The 14,753-nt window shown below is 44.2% G+C and overlaps 1 protein-coding gene across 3 annotated transcripts in view; it reads right to left on the bottom strand.

The window, feature by feature from the left end:
- Nucleotides 1–8,840: 8,840 nt before the first annotated feature.
- PPP1R16B (protein phosphatase 1 regulatory subunit 16B) overlaps nt 8,841–14,753 on the bottom strand; it is a 116,007-nt gene continuing 110,094 nt past the window's right edge. For all 3 annotated transcript variants that reach the window (XM_035121657.2, XM_035121660.2, XM_035121658.2), the window contains 2 exons: nt 13,054–13,222; nt 8,841–12,255 (listed from right to left, as the gene is read on the bottom strand). In XM_035121657.2, coding sequence (XP_034977548.1) covers nt 11,734–12,255; nt 13,054–13,222 — 691 coding nt within the window. In that variant the 3' untranslated portion in view covers nt 8,841–11,733. The remainder of the gene's footprint in view (nt 12,256–13,053; nt 13,223–14,753) is intronic.

Below are 14,753 nucleotides of genomic sequence, written 5' to 3'. Positions count from 1 at the left end.
CTGGTGCTCTGCGCCTCTGCTTTATGGTGGTCCACCATTCAAACCCCAGTTACATTCATTCATTCATTCATTGATGGAATAAATCTCTTTAAAAACTGCCTCTGTGAATGAATATGGTAGGAACTCCTGAGAAGGGCCTAGGAATTGGATTGAGCTTCTCCTTGTGTACCAGAATGCTGTTGGTGGGTGGGTGGGTCAGTTTTCATTGCTATACACATTTTTTATTGTTTATTGAAACAATATACCCGGAGGTCTCAGGGCGGCTCCAGTAGGATGCTTGGGGATGATCTTGTGTTTGTGGAGGTCTAAGAAGGATCTTCCTTTGCTGCTCTCCATGGTGGTTAGAAAAGAAGCTGGTTTAGAAGCACTTCCAACACCATTAGGGGCTGTCTTTCACAGCTTGGGTGAGCGTGATCTGACAGTATCACTGCCCTTTGCAGGACCCTGAGACCTTTGCCCTGCAACCATAGAGTCTGCATTGCATACACAGGCCCATCTGCTTATTTTTAGCCATCCCACAGAGCAGTGATTGCTGGTAAATGAAGCAGCCTCTTCAGCTCCAGCCTACTGATGGCAATCTGGAAGCACAGGATGGATGCACACTTGCACAAGCCGCTTCTGAGTACTTATCCACTAGGCAGAAATCAAATTCTAATCAAGAGAAGGGCCAGGGCTCTGAGTTCTTCCTGTCTTTCCCAAAGCCATGGAGGGTTATGTGCTTCAGCATGTGTCTGTATACACAGGAATGCTCAGAGAGCACGAAGAAAAATAGCGGGTGATGAAAGAATGCTTTCTTTGCTCTCCATGGTATGCTTGCTACAGTCATCCACAGCTGTTCTGTGGGCATCTTTGGCATGGCACAACTTGTTTTTTTCTGGTCTTTGCTTGTAGCGCACACTGATTAGCATGCATAATGCCTTGCTACACGATTGATCTGGAAGGAGAGATCACAGATGTGGAAGATCTTGTTTTAGGACTGGGGTGGCCTTGGACAGAGCATGGGTGGTACAGTTGGATAGGAATTAGAGAGCTTGTGGGCTGTAACAGCCCCAAATTCTTGTGTACCTCTCATATTTATCTATACATTTGTGCCTTCCTGTAAGGAGTTCAAGGCTCTCTTTCCAACAAAGGCTGCTTTCCAGTTACTTACATTATGACGCATGTGCCCCTTACATAGGAAGCTGCTTCAAGCCAAACCACTGGTCCACCTACTTCAGTATTGCTGACACTAAATGGTTGTGATGTTTTGGCGTTTCAGGCCTGTCCTACCTGGAGACCCTTGCATGCAAACCCTGACCCCTGAGCTATGGACCTCCCCAATTACATTCTCTTCCAGTATAATATTCTATTGTAGGGTGTTTAGTAAGTAAACCATGCAGCAGTCTTTTAGATCGCTTGGATCTCAATCCAAGCGCAGCTACTTAAATGGGAGTAGACGCCAGATTAAATGCTAATCTACGTCCCTAACCAGGTTCGCAAAAAGCTGCTATGCAGGGGAAGTGGGAACATGTGCCTCAGTGATTTGTATGTGAACTATGCATGACAGCACACTGCCCCCAGCAATAGGTTTAACACTGCTGTTCACATACCGGTACCAGCAGGGCAGGAAGTGAAGGCAAGCAGATCTGCAGAGGTGTTGAATATGCTTCAGCGAGATATTCAGTTGCTTCAAATAAATGCAATACACAAGTTTACCACCAGGTAGAGGTAAATGACAACCAAAGCAAATGCTGTATAGTTGTCCCTATTGCAATAGCTTTTTCTCATTGTGTGTATAGCTTGCTGGTGTTGCCTTCAATTTTTCTTGTTATACCCTGTCCTATCACCAAGGAGCTCACAGCAGCTTCCAAATGGTTCCCGGGTGGTCTCCCATCAACAAACCACCTTAACTTCTGCAGTAGATGTGTGGCATGTGCTTTCATTCTCTGGGCATTGGTGTGGCTAGTGCCAAAGCATGCTTTGTGCTGTGACTGGTAGGGCAGTTTCTTCCATGAACACATGTAACTGCAGCTTTCTGAAGGTTCTCAACGCATGCAGCCCCAGCCACTGGAAAATGAGGAACCACACACAACCAGCATTATTTCTATGTAGAGTTCCCCATCCAGTTATGCAGCATAACATGCGTTTGCTCACCTAGGGTCCCTGGTCGGACATGGTCTTTTTGCAGAACTAGACCGCACCTCTTTGCTAGCAGGTTTTCCAGCTGAAAATCTGAGTGATCCTTCTCAGAGATGGGGCGGTTATGCAGCAAGCCATGAACACAGGTTTTGCGATTCGGATGGGAAAGTTCAGGTGGCAATGAATAATAGGAAGCACGTTTTGCAATGGATGCCGCAAACATTCTTTTGCAGGGTGCGTCAAGCTTCACCCGTGGAATTAGCTCACTCATTTGGATTGCTCCGTTGCAGAAACCAGCCTTGCAAATAGTTCACGGGAGAACTCTGCCCTGCTCCTCCTTCCACAAGCCTCTATGCTATCAGAGGACCACTTCCTGACTGTTTTGAAGCCAGGATGGGCATGGGCAACCTGCTTCCACACAAATTTTCCCTGCCCCCTGTGGATATTCAGTATTCAGCACAAGCACCATTCCAACATTAGTACGCACTAGCTGTTCCTTGTCATGTAGAACAGCACTATGCATTTTATTTATTTGTTTCTAACACTGCTTCTTCCTTCCCATAGGGGAAACTGTGTGTCCATTGGCTCAGGGGTGGGGGCAAGTTGGACTGGAGCAGGCCCCAATATTAATTAGCATCTGGGCAGGAGGGTTAAAGTCTTCCTCCTTGCCCCCTGCATACCTGTTAACTATCAATTTACATTTTAAAATAACATGCATAAATGCAAAGATGCACTTAATCCCATGTCCAGCTTGGCCTTAAACCACATGCTCAAAAATTTCACAGGAGAGCAGGGATATACTTGTTCCAATGCCAATAATCACTACCTGACGTAACCCACTGTCAAGAGCTGCGACGTGCAGTTGCCCTGCATGAGATACCCCTGCACTGCAAGTGACGGCTGTCTAGTGAAGCATCTTTTGGGCCTGGACCGGTTTGGGCCTACACCTGTGGCCAGATGCTCCCCATCCTCAGGAAGAGCTGTATACATGTCGGCATCTCCATAATAAAAAGCCAACCTGAGAGGGCGAGGCTTTCTTATATAATGTTTTAACTCAGCACAAGGACTCAACACTCAACTTCTATCTTGTTCTTCAAAGTAATTTAATAGTTTTTAAATTAAAAATTGTTCTGTTAAGACACCAAAGTCAGAAACTAATACTGTCACACATATACTGTTTTGTCATCATACTCTCAGTTTTAGATTTTATATACTTGTTTCGACAGTTAAGGAACCACCATCTTTTCATACATACATTACAGCAATATGAAGTTGATTCCATAAGATATCAAATCATCCTTATTTTAAAAGTTGTATTAGATTCTGTGTGCCAAAATGACATTTTTTTTACACAATGCCGCTAATGTAATATACAGGTGTTTTTCCCCTGCCAAGACCTCCCACGCCCCATGCCCCCACTACATAAAGAATCTCTCTGTTTGTACATCATTTATAGAGGTCCACAGTCAAGTTATTGCAAAGGGCTGATCAAACTGTTATTTCCTGAATGTGCAGTAGCTAATCTTCCCTGGATAACATTTACAGGCCTTACTCTGTAATCAGCTTCCCTCCTTCCTTTCCAGTCAACACTTGAAAAAGTTGAATTTTTAGATGTGAGATATCATGTTAACATCTAACTCTGTCACTATCTTGAAGGAGTGCAATTCTCCAGTAGCAACATTTTGTATATTGCCCTTGAGTGTTGGCCTTGAAGGGCAGCATAATCTTCAGGTGAGCACAAAAAAGTGTGTGTAGAAATCAAGACTGCGATCCTCATACCTACTTCTTCCAGAGTAGCCTCTTTAGCAGGCATCCCCAAACTTCGCCCCTCCAGATGTTTTGGACTACAGTTCCCATCATCCCTGACCACTGGTCCTGTCAGCTAGGGATCATGTGAGTTGTAGGCCAAAACATCTGGAGGGCCGTAGTTTGGGGATGCCTGCTCTTTAACATTCACTGGATTGCTCTAGAGAGGAGTTTAAGGGTTGTAACCCAAGACTCAACCTGTGTAAGCCACCATTATGCAAATAAACTCAAATGAATGAAAAGAGATCTATACTTTCCACATCAGATGCGCCGAAAGCATCTTCTGTTAATACTCTGTAGGAAAACCATCAAGAAAATCCCACAGCTATGTAACATAATGGACTGCTTTTCTTAACTCTCCCTTATGAAGCAACAGTGCTCTAAAGTGCTCTAAATACTATTATAGACTTTGTCTGTTGTTTTACCCAAGAACAGGATTTTGGAAATGTTAGGTGCAAATCTGAAAAACCCTGAGAAAGGGGGAGAGAAGTATAAGATGACTAGAAGCTGCATTACAAGAATAACTCTTGGAAGCGTTGTCTTGTCAGGAGTTCAAAAGCAACTTTTGAGTTTCATGGAACTGTTGCCAAACAGCAGAGCAGTTCTCCATAAGACTGGAAGCCACTTACAGCTTCAACATTTCCATCTATCTACCGAAAACCTTAAACAAGAAGAGCATAACCATAACACTCTTCAGACACACACCCCAATGAAGCAAATGAATTCCTTGAGTGACCTGATGTGGATGCTTAATGTGAGACGCACTATGATGACTGTGTAGGAATCCACATCCAGAGCTATGAGATGTGCATGACTAGAGATGGAGCCAGAGCCATAAAGTTATTTGATGCCCATTAGGAAGGCCCCATGCCATCCACTAGCACTCTCCTATTGACAAGTTCCCTTCACTCTCAACAAATAGCTTACGTATCCTTCACGTCTCAATATACAACTAGCATTTACATCTTACAGGTCACAGTGCCTGCAAGTGATTTGCTCCTGTGAAAATTGTGCAACATCACAACAGCTTTCATACATCTGAAGATGTCCAGGAGGATGTTGCATCTTCGACCACAACCTCTCAGGGTTGTGAACTTCACATGTGCTTTCAGCTTATGGCAAATAATAAAGTTTCCTTTTGCATGTAATTATTCAGTTGTGATTAATAAACAAATGATCACTAGGGTGAGTTTTCAGCAGGTGCTTGCCAAGTCTGGATTTGGAATGAGTACCCTGGAACGGTGATAAGCAAAGGGATTTGGTTTCCCCTAGTGGCTCTCAGAGCTACCACACACATTTTTGCTGCAGCATAGGAAGATGTGATCTCTAAGGAGGGAATGGGTGTGAGGGTTGCTTTCTTAAAAACAACAACAAAGTACACAGGTTGGGCACCTGAGAGGAACACATTCCATGCTGCACTTTAGACAACATGTAGGAAATCCTCAAGTGTCAGGGAAAGGTACTAGAAGTGAGAGCTGAAAGAAGAAGTAGTCTACTAGTTAAAACCTATGTACAACTATTTTAAAAAATATATTAAATGAATCATTTTCAATTTTGGAAAAAGAGGTTGGAACTGTAAGATGTAATACAAAACATATATATGAAGGTGGTATTGCCTCTTCCTTCAGCTGTCTGTCACACTGATACAGTGCGACAAGCCCTGGAAAGAACAGTGCCTTCAGAAATTGCCAGGCTTATTTAGGTTACACGGGTTAGGAAGGATCTACAGCAGGCATCCCCAAACTTCGGCCCACCAGATGTTTTGGACTACAATTCCCACCATCCTTGACCACTGGTCCTGTTAGCTAGGGATCATGGGAGTTGTAGGCCAAAACATCTGGAGGGCCGCTGTTTGGGGATGCCTGATCTATAGGAAAATGGCACTGTGTAACTCACTAGCTGACAGCAAAATAGATAATGTGCAGTAACAATTACTCTCCAGTTGAGGGCACAGTAGACTTCTGTTCAGAACAGACACACTGAACATTAAAGTGATCTGTCATATTCAAGATGTTAATTAAGGAACTACAGTGGTACCTCGGTTTATGAACACAATTGGTTCCGGAAGTCTGTTCATAAACTGAAGCGTTCATAAACTGAAGCGAACTTTCCCATTGAAAGTAATGGAAAGTGGATTAATCTGTTCCAGACGGTCCGCGGAGTACTTAAACTGAAGCGTTCATAAACTGAAGCGAACTTTCCCATTGAAAGTAATGGAAAGTGGATTAATCCGTTCCAGACGGGTCCGCGGAGTACTCAACCTGAAGCGTACTTAACCCGAAGCATGGGTGTAATTGGGTCCGAAAGTCTGTTCATAAACTGAAGAGATCATAAACTGAAGCGAACTTTCCCATTGAAAGTAATGGAAAGTGAATTAATCCGTTCCAGATCGCTCCGCGGCGTTCATAAACCGAAAATTCGTAAACCGAGGTGTTCATAAACCGAGGTTCCACTGTACTCGTGTCTTCAGAAACAACCCCCATGTTCCTTGTGCATATCTACTTCTGCTTCTCCATCTGATAACAGGAAAGACAACAACCCGGTTTTGTTCATACCGCTAAGTTGAACTGCGGCTTAGAATGAATGAGTAAACATGGATTCCTAGCCTGAAGGTTGTGATCACTTTGGTCAGCTTCTGCTGCTGCCGCTGCCACACAACCCAGAACATCCAGGCTTATAGTTTGTCTCCCCTGCACAAACCAAGAGTGGTGAATCAAGAAAAAGGGGTGGGGGTTACAGCTTGTGGGTTAAGTGGGGTTGATAGAAGTTATAGTCCCAATGAAATCTGGAGGGCACCAATTGGGGCTTCTTTTTCTAAACCTGTGGTGTAAATTATACTGCGAGGAGAAGCAAAGAATGGACTAAGCACGGGGCTTCCGGTTGACCACGCCATCTTGCTCAGACGGGGGTCCGCACAGCGGAGCGGACCTCGGCGCTTCAGAGGTGGAGGGAATCGTTCCAGCGAAGCGAAACCTCCTTAAAAGCCCCAAATCGAGCTTTTTGGGGACAGATTTTGCCTGGCGGCGCCAAAAGCGGGCTCTCTCCTCCCCGGATCGGCTTTGTTTAAGCCCCCGAGAGCGAGGAGGTGAACCGCGGCGGACAGGCTGACATTGCTGCTCTGAGAGCGCGAAGCTGCGAGTCTGGGAAGTGGAGGTGGCCAATTCTTCAAAGAACATTCAGCAAATGAATAGACTGTGAGTAATTTGGATTCTTTGGAATGTAAATTAAGGCAACAATTTGGACCTGGGAGAGAGGGGAAAAGAGGAAGCCACCCCCCCCTACGGTAACATAAGAGACAGTAAACAGAAACCCGAAGCCGTAAACAGAAGATTTCAACTTAAAAGGATTCCTCAAAGGCATCAAAGAGAATCTCCCCTAAATGCAGGGTAAAAGGGGAGAGAGACTGTGGTTGTGATTGCCCTGCAGAAAGAAGTTAAGACTAAGAAAGACCTTTCTGTTCCTCAGGAGCCGGCAGCCCAGACAATCCAGTGAGTTGATCAGGATTTATAGTTAAATTCTATTTCTATCTTTATCTCTGGACTTTTTGGAAATTCTTTTTTGGTTTATATACTTTTGAAATGTGAGTTCGAACTTTATTTTTAAGAATGCAGCCAGCTTGTTAAAATGGAGTCGAGAAAATAGACTGCGATTATATTCCACCCCATGTGACAAGTTTTGACCTTGACAGGACTGAACTATGTCAACAAAAAGGTACCCGCCTGAGTTTCAGCGGACTGTTTTGACCTTAATGTGGGAAGCAAGAATAGAACTATGTCAAGAGGAGACACAACGGCAAGTGTTACAGCAACAATTCCAGATGATGATGGCAGAATATGATTTCTTAGAAGATGAAGCTTTTGAAACTGAAGAAGACGAATGTGAGAATGACAATGATGAGGACTGTGATGACTTAACACAAAATGAAGCCCATCACGAAAAAAATGATGATTTTACTCTACAAAAAGTTGGATGGAGTGCCTCCCCTTCGAGGGGGGCACGATTGGACTTACTGGAACTCCAGAATGACCACAGGGAAGAAGGAAAAATTAAGCAGAGAAGAGAAGAAGCTCAGGGGTCTGATATGGAGGCCTGGATGGCAAAAGACTGTAAACAGGGGGTGGGGTGAAGGGAAAGTGAAGTTGTGATTGTAAGGATGGGTTAATAGGACTATAACTGGACTGCTGACTATGGAACCTGCTGGATTGGTGGAGTGGAGCCGGTACTCGGGGGGGTGTAAGGTTAGTTTGGGAATAATTATAGGTTTAAAAAGTGAATTGATTCTGGAAAAAGGTGAAAATATGGAGGCCTATAGAGGGGTAAAAATTAGGCACGGGAAGAAAAAATGGGAGTTTGATTTCTCAGTGATTGGACAATAGGCGAAAATGATAATAGTTAGTTTAAAAGTGGTACAAGATATAAAGGTGTATGTTATAAAATATGAACTATGAAACTGTTGAAGATGATAAATAAGGGAGGAAAACCGGGGAAGGGGGGAGGGTGGGGAAGCCCACAAAATATGGTTTAACAATTATGAATTTAACAATTATGATGAATTTTTTTTTGTCTTTTTTCCTTTTTGTCTTTTTTTTTCTTCTCTTTTTTCTCTTTTTCTCTTTTTGTATTCTCTTTTTTTTTGGTATGACAATAGATGGTTGGATGGATGAACTCCTGCGTACTGCCCTGGTTCACTGGAGCTCCCTGGTGGCAGGGGGGGGCTTCGGGGGCAGGGGAGGGGGAGGAGGACAGAAACCCAATCATAAAATGGACCACTTCTGACTGTTCACCTGCGTGGGATACTTCTGTGGCAGGGGAGGACCCATGGAGGGGGGTGGGAAGAAGGTGGAAAAGGTGTATATGTATGTACCATCTTTTGTAATTTGTAAAATCAATAAAAATTATGTTTTAAAAAAAAAGAATGGACTAAGCACAACCTGATTAACTGAGCTGAGTTTTTGCAAGTAAAAGTTTACTCCGTTGTGCGTACAATCTTCAATTATTTTCCTAGTTTTCTCAGCTCTAGCTCCAGAAACAAAATCACTTTAAAAAAAACCGTTATTGCTGTCATACTCTGACACTTATTTACACATCACATTTAGGCAGGTATGTGGCCTAGACCCAAGACATATATGGAGGGATTTAATGTTGCACTATGATAGATAATTCCATCAGGGCAAGCATTTCAGCTTGCTAGCTGGAGTGATCTCCTCCATGTGTTGTGCAGGTTCTCACAACCCTCCAAGCCACTTTCAGGTGGCACAGTGGAGGGAAGTGGGGGAAGCCCTGTTACACAAGTGGTGGTCTTTCTGTGGGCTTCCGCTGCTGTGACTCATTGGTTGAATCCTGCCCATACTAGAGCAGAAAGTGGCTATAGTTGTTTTCCCTCCACTGTTTATACTTGGTCCATATATTGCCACGTTCTAGGTTGGTGATGGCTAGCCAAGATGCTGGGATTCCTCACAGCCTCGTGGTTCTTTGTGGAGTTGGGTAAGAAGAAAAGTAGATGTGACAAACAGAATTGTTTTAAGATTCTCTTGATGGCCCTGGCAGAATGGTCAAGGACCCGACTTGGTTAAAGAGATGTCTCAATGGATCAGTGATTCTGGAAGGGAAGAGCCATTCGGGAATCGGGGCTCAGCTCTCACATGTCACTTCCTCTGGCTGGGAGCAAGGAGGAAAGAAGGGAGCTGGTCTAACTTTGTCACTGAGGACAATGAACATACAAAGGCCTGATTTCACTCAATGAGAAACCAAAGCAATGACTGTGATGACCCATAACCACCAAAAAAAGTCCGCCCCCAAAATAAACTATTAGGAAATCAAGTTCTGTTGGAGTGTTAATGATGTGAGCCCTTTTATCTTATGCTCAACCTGTATGTGTGTTATAAAGCAATGTATCACAAAGACACCACCACCAACCTCCAGTGACCAACATCCCAAGGAAACCCAACTCAAGGTATATACTGAGCCCCCTTGAGAGATTCACCCACTTGGAGATTGGGAACTGCACATGGCCTACAGCTGCTTTAAATGTCACTGCAGCAGCAATGTATTCTGCAGAAGTTGAGATGGCAAGTCAGCCATCTTAGATAGCTATGCTGTGCATTGTATATTGTTTTTGCCCTAAAGGAAAAGCTAGGCCTCGCTCTCAAAATGGATGCCGCAGTGACATGGTCTTTGAGCTGTCAGAGAAAGAATTCTAAGTCTATAAGAGATGAGACTGCACAGCACATGCAAAACTAAGCAGCCTTTCAGAAGTCAATAAAACTGCTGTTTGGGGGATTTAAGATGAATGCCACATCTTGCACAATGGTGTGGCAAAAGGAGAGGCTACTCATTCTGAAGACCTTCAATGAGCAGCGTTGTTATAGGCAAGCAAAAACATGAAGTAAAAGCAAAGACTTCTTTTTGGCCGCAGGATTTGCTTCCAGCCCTTGGTTATTATTCTTATTGCTATGTGATGGCTTTTGTTCACTGTCAAGAGCTTCCCATGCGAGCAGAATTACACGAGACAGATGATATGAGGCTGGCTTTCCATGAGACCTGCTATTTCTTGCACAATGTCATGACACCACAACATGGGATAAATGTTACTGCTGCATGTTATGGTAGAGGAGAACTCAACGCAGCAATTTTCATTGATGGCCCTGCATCTTCTCCAATGTATAGTACTACCTATATTTTTAAACAGCTGAGTGTTTCCAAACCTTATTTAGTAACCCTGGTAGGAGGAATAGCTGAGAAAAGCCAGAAATTGTAAATATCAGAGGATGTTATGAGAATCACAGCAGAGCAGGGAGAGTTTGCCAAAACAAAACAGGCCACCAACTTTAATGTTCAAGAGCCATTTCAAATACTCCCTTAGGCATAGTAAGCATGGGCTAACCAAAAATACAATTACAACAGTCCAAGTGACAAGAAATAATGTTTAGACAAATGGAAGAAGATCCCATCCACCCCACTCTTTCCCCAACAGTGGTTTGTGGGGGGAAATCCAAACACAGCTGCTCTGTGATGAAATATGATGAACTTAAAGTTGAATTTGCCAGCTGTGTGTCACATTATGCCCAAGTGCGAAGTGAAAAGACTGCAATGGAGGTTATGTGTGAACCATTAATCCCTTTTAGCTGTTTCACTCCTCTAAGGAGCTCAGGATATCCCACCCAATTGTAATAGAGTTGCCGCTTGCAGAGAAGACCTATCCAACGCTCTGTTTTTGTACAAAGAGCACAGCAGGGAATGGTGGCTCAAAAAATTGGCAACAGGATGGCTCAGTGTCCCCAACTGTGTTGTCACAGAACAGTCTAAATTTTCAGACTGGTTGCTGGAGTAAAGTGCATATGTCTTCTGTGTGCAAAAACCTCACATTTGTGTAGGCAAAGTGAGTTCTTCAACAGTCCACCTACGCTGCTTGTAAAAGTGCTCGGGTTTGGATCGCATACCTTTGGTAATGGGTGCACCAAGGATGTGTTGAGAGGGTCTGTTCCCAAAGTGCCATTTTTCAGGAGCACGGTGGCCCAAGAAGGTCAGAAAGAGAGATGGGGTTTGCAATCACATGGATGTAATTATATATATATATATATATATAATCGTGTGGACAAGAGTATGCAATAAGGAGCTGTCCTGGATTTTTCTCTGCCACCTACACTTGCTTGATTTTTTAATGGAATTGCAAAAGCAAAGTAAGGTACTAAAAATGAGTAAGCCTGGTACAGCCTGGCCTGAGATGACTGATCCAGATTCTCCCGTTCAGCAGAGGACGCAACATGGCCACCCAGCTTAGCATCTCCGCTGGTTAGCAATGAAATCGGATCAGGAAATCCTGCAGCAGCCGTGCACCTTCTCCTCCATTTCTTCCATGGGAGCTTTGAATTTTAAGAGAGGTGGGTCACCGCTCGACACTGTGTAATAAACTGAAGTCCCATTGGACGTATAGGAAGGAGTCCTGGAGCTAATGAGGTGCTCTTTCGCTTCTCCCCCGTTCTCAGCTGCGCTGCCCCCGTTGCTCCCAAAGTGTGTGCTGATGAAGGGGTGGTTGAGAAGCTTCGCTGCTGCCCGCTGCCGTTTCAGCTCCGCGAGGGTTTGGTGGCTCCTTTCTTTGTAGCCCCCCCAGATCTGATGAGAGTCGGGGACTCCGGGGGTTTCATAGGGCAGGGCTTGGCCTGCCTCATTGTCCAGGGCAGAATGCATTTTCCAAACATCTCCATTAGGGATAGAGTATTGGTAAGTGGCAGAGGATAAGTTGAGCCCGTTCTGGAGGAGAGTTTCTGAGTTACATTGCGTGCTCTTGGTTACCAGCTCCGGAAGGACTGTGGGTGAATCTGCTGGAGAGTTCTGAAACAGAAAATAAAATGAAAAAGGCTCAGCCATGACCGACCATTCATCATTTGACTGACCCTTTGCCAGAGCTGTAGCTAGGTGATCTTGCGCCCCTGGCAGAACCGTCCAAATTGAGCCCCCTAGCCACAAACAAATTAGCTCTTCTTTCTGCCTCTCCTCCAACCCCCCCCCCATTCAATTCACCCTCTATTTAAAACCATTTCTTATGAGGCAATAATCAATATTTATATTTATGGACATTGTTGTTGTTGTTGTTTAGTCATTTAGTCATGTCCGACTCTTTGTGACCCCATGGACCATAGCACGCCAGGCACTCCTGTCTTCCACTGCCTCCCGCAGTTTGGTCAAACTCATTTATGGACATATTTTAGCTGATTTTGTGGCCCCCCCATCACCTGCGCCCCTGGTGGGGGCCCACCTCACCACCCCCTAGCTACGGCCCTGCCCTTTTGCTCATGCTTACTGATTTCCATGCACCAAGGGGCTATGCGTGCCTGCTATGTTATGCTAGCCCGTGGCTTTTTCTTGGCTTGTGAAAACACTCATAAGCCAATAAGGAGATGTTCTACACAGGGCAGTGTGCTTCCATTCTTTTTGTCAAGTTATCCAAAACCTTCCAGGATTGGCGGGATGGGGGGAGAGGGACAACCCCATGAGATCGGCATGAGGCGATAAATGAGCACATGTTGGAGCATAGGCTGTTGGGATAACGAAACTTCCACTCTACTTTGGAGTACTGGAAATACCTTCACACCAACAGAAGGATTAGTTAGCTATTACTTTGCCCCTTACTGGATCTGTGTTCTCTTGGTTGGAGCAAGACTCCCTGATGTCACCATTGTAGCCGGAAGTCCTCTGCTCTTCTGAAGATTCTATTTGCTGCCAGATGATGGCCTCCTTCTCGTACTCCTTTCTGTAAAGGTTGGTTCGGTCAGAAAGGCTTGCCCTCCGTACCACTTTCCTGGAGAAAACAGGGCAGAGGAGAGGGATTGTGAAGAGGATAATCACTGAAGTGGAGCGGATATTTCGTTCTGTAGCTCCATTCCCAGTGTGAACAGCCCTTCAGAATATTTCAAGGCGTTTCACAGTAATCACTAAGTTGCATATAAGCATCTTCAGGGCTTGTTAATAAGGAAAGTACTCTTCAACCTTTGTAGTTATTTGTAGTAGTAGTGATTAGGCCTATGGGATTCAACTGCCAGGGCTGCTTTGGGCTAAGCTCACCCAACTTTCACAGCCATGACTCAAAGTTGTTGTTTTTAAGGTGGGTGAGGCAGTATTTTTGATGCCCTCGCCCCAAGCTGTATAGAGCTTTGTACACAAGAACAAACACCTTGAATTTGTTAGGGCTTTAAACCTAAGACGCTGGCAAAGTAGCAATGTCACAAGATTTAAGTTGTTAAGTCGTTAAGTTGTTAAGATGCTCAGTATATATAGAGCGTTTGTTTTGTTTGCCTGTGGGGTGTGGAGCAGTCATGTCTGAAAGCTCTGGAGGTGTTTCTGTTATCTGTCTGCAATAAAGCTGTCTTCGAAAGTTGAGCTTCTGTGGGTCGTTTCTGGCAAAGCTACAAGGTTTTTACCACAACAAGAATCCAGCCGCTGTGCTTGATTAATGCTCTGCAAAGAGAACTGTTTATGGTCTGCACAGCACAAGCGTTTTACTGGACCAGTGCAGAAAAAATCTCTTAGAATTTAGCCCGGCAGCTTATTGGCCATGACTAGTGCAATCCTTTCAGCAGTACCATAACATGGTGGCAATTGCCTGCCTCAGTGAGAAGCCAAGCCACTGCATTTTGCACTAGCTGCAGCTTCTGGGCCAAGGGCAGCCCCACATATAGCATATTGCAGTAATCCAACCTGGAGGTTATAAGCTGGGGATTCTGACTCCTAGTTATATTTAATAATAGCAGCAGCAAAATGATTCCCCTTACACCCTAAGTTATACAGCTGAAATGAAAAGCCCAGGAGTGGAGTTCTGCATGGAAAGGCTGTGAGCTCCTTTAAGTTCTGTTACTCAAATTTTGAATTCTTTAACTGGATGAAGAGTATATATTTTAGATAAGACTGCAGCTTGTGAATCTCAGGACAGCAGCAAAAAGAATTCAAAAGATCCCATGCGCAAGCCTGACATCTGTCAACTTGTGCAGCAGGTTCAGCAGTTACTGAATTCATTAAAATGCTTGCATAAATTATGGTGAGTAGGCAAATATGCAAATTTGCTATAATATTTTTGCCCAGGACATGTAATTGCTCCAAAATTCATAACTAAAGCATTAGTTCCCATGATGCTAAACGGTCAGTAGGTGGCTCTCATTCCATGCTAGCAAACTGTATGTCTTCCCTCAATATACTGTAGGCATATAAAAAGGTTAAGAATCCTTACCCCCTTAGTTCTCAAATTCAACACAACACAATCTTGTGCAGGCCTAAGAAAATCTCACTGCCATCAAGGGACTTAGAGCATGTATAAGACTGCATCCTTAACTAAAGCT

Source organism: Zootoca vivipara, chromosome 7 (genome assembly GCF_963506605.1).
Source record: "Zootoca vivipara chromosome 7, rZooViv1.1, whole genome shotgun sequence".
Taxonomy (NCBI): domain Eukaryota; kingdom Metazoa; phylum Chordata; class Lepidosauria; order Squamata; family Lacertidae; genus Zootoca; species Zootoca vivipara.
This window is presented reverse-complemented; position numbering and strand designations above follow the sequence as displayed.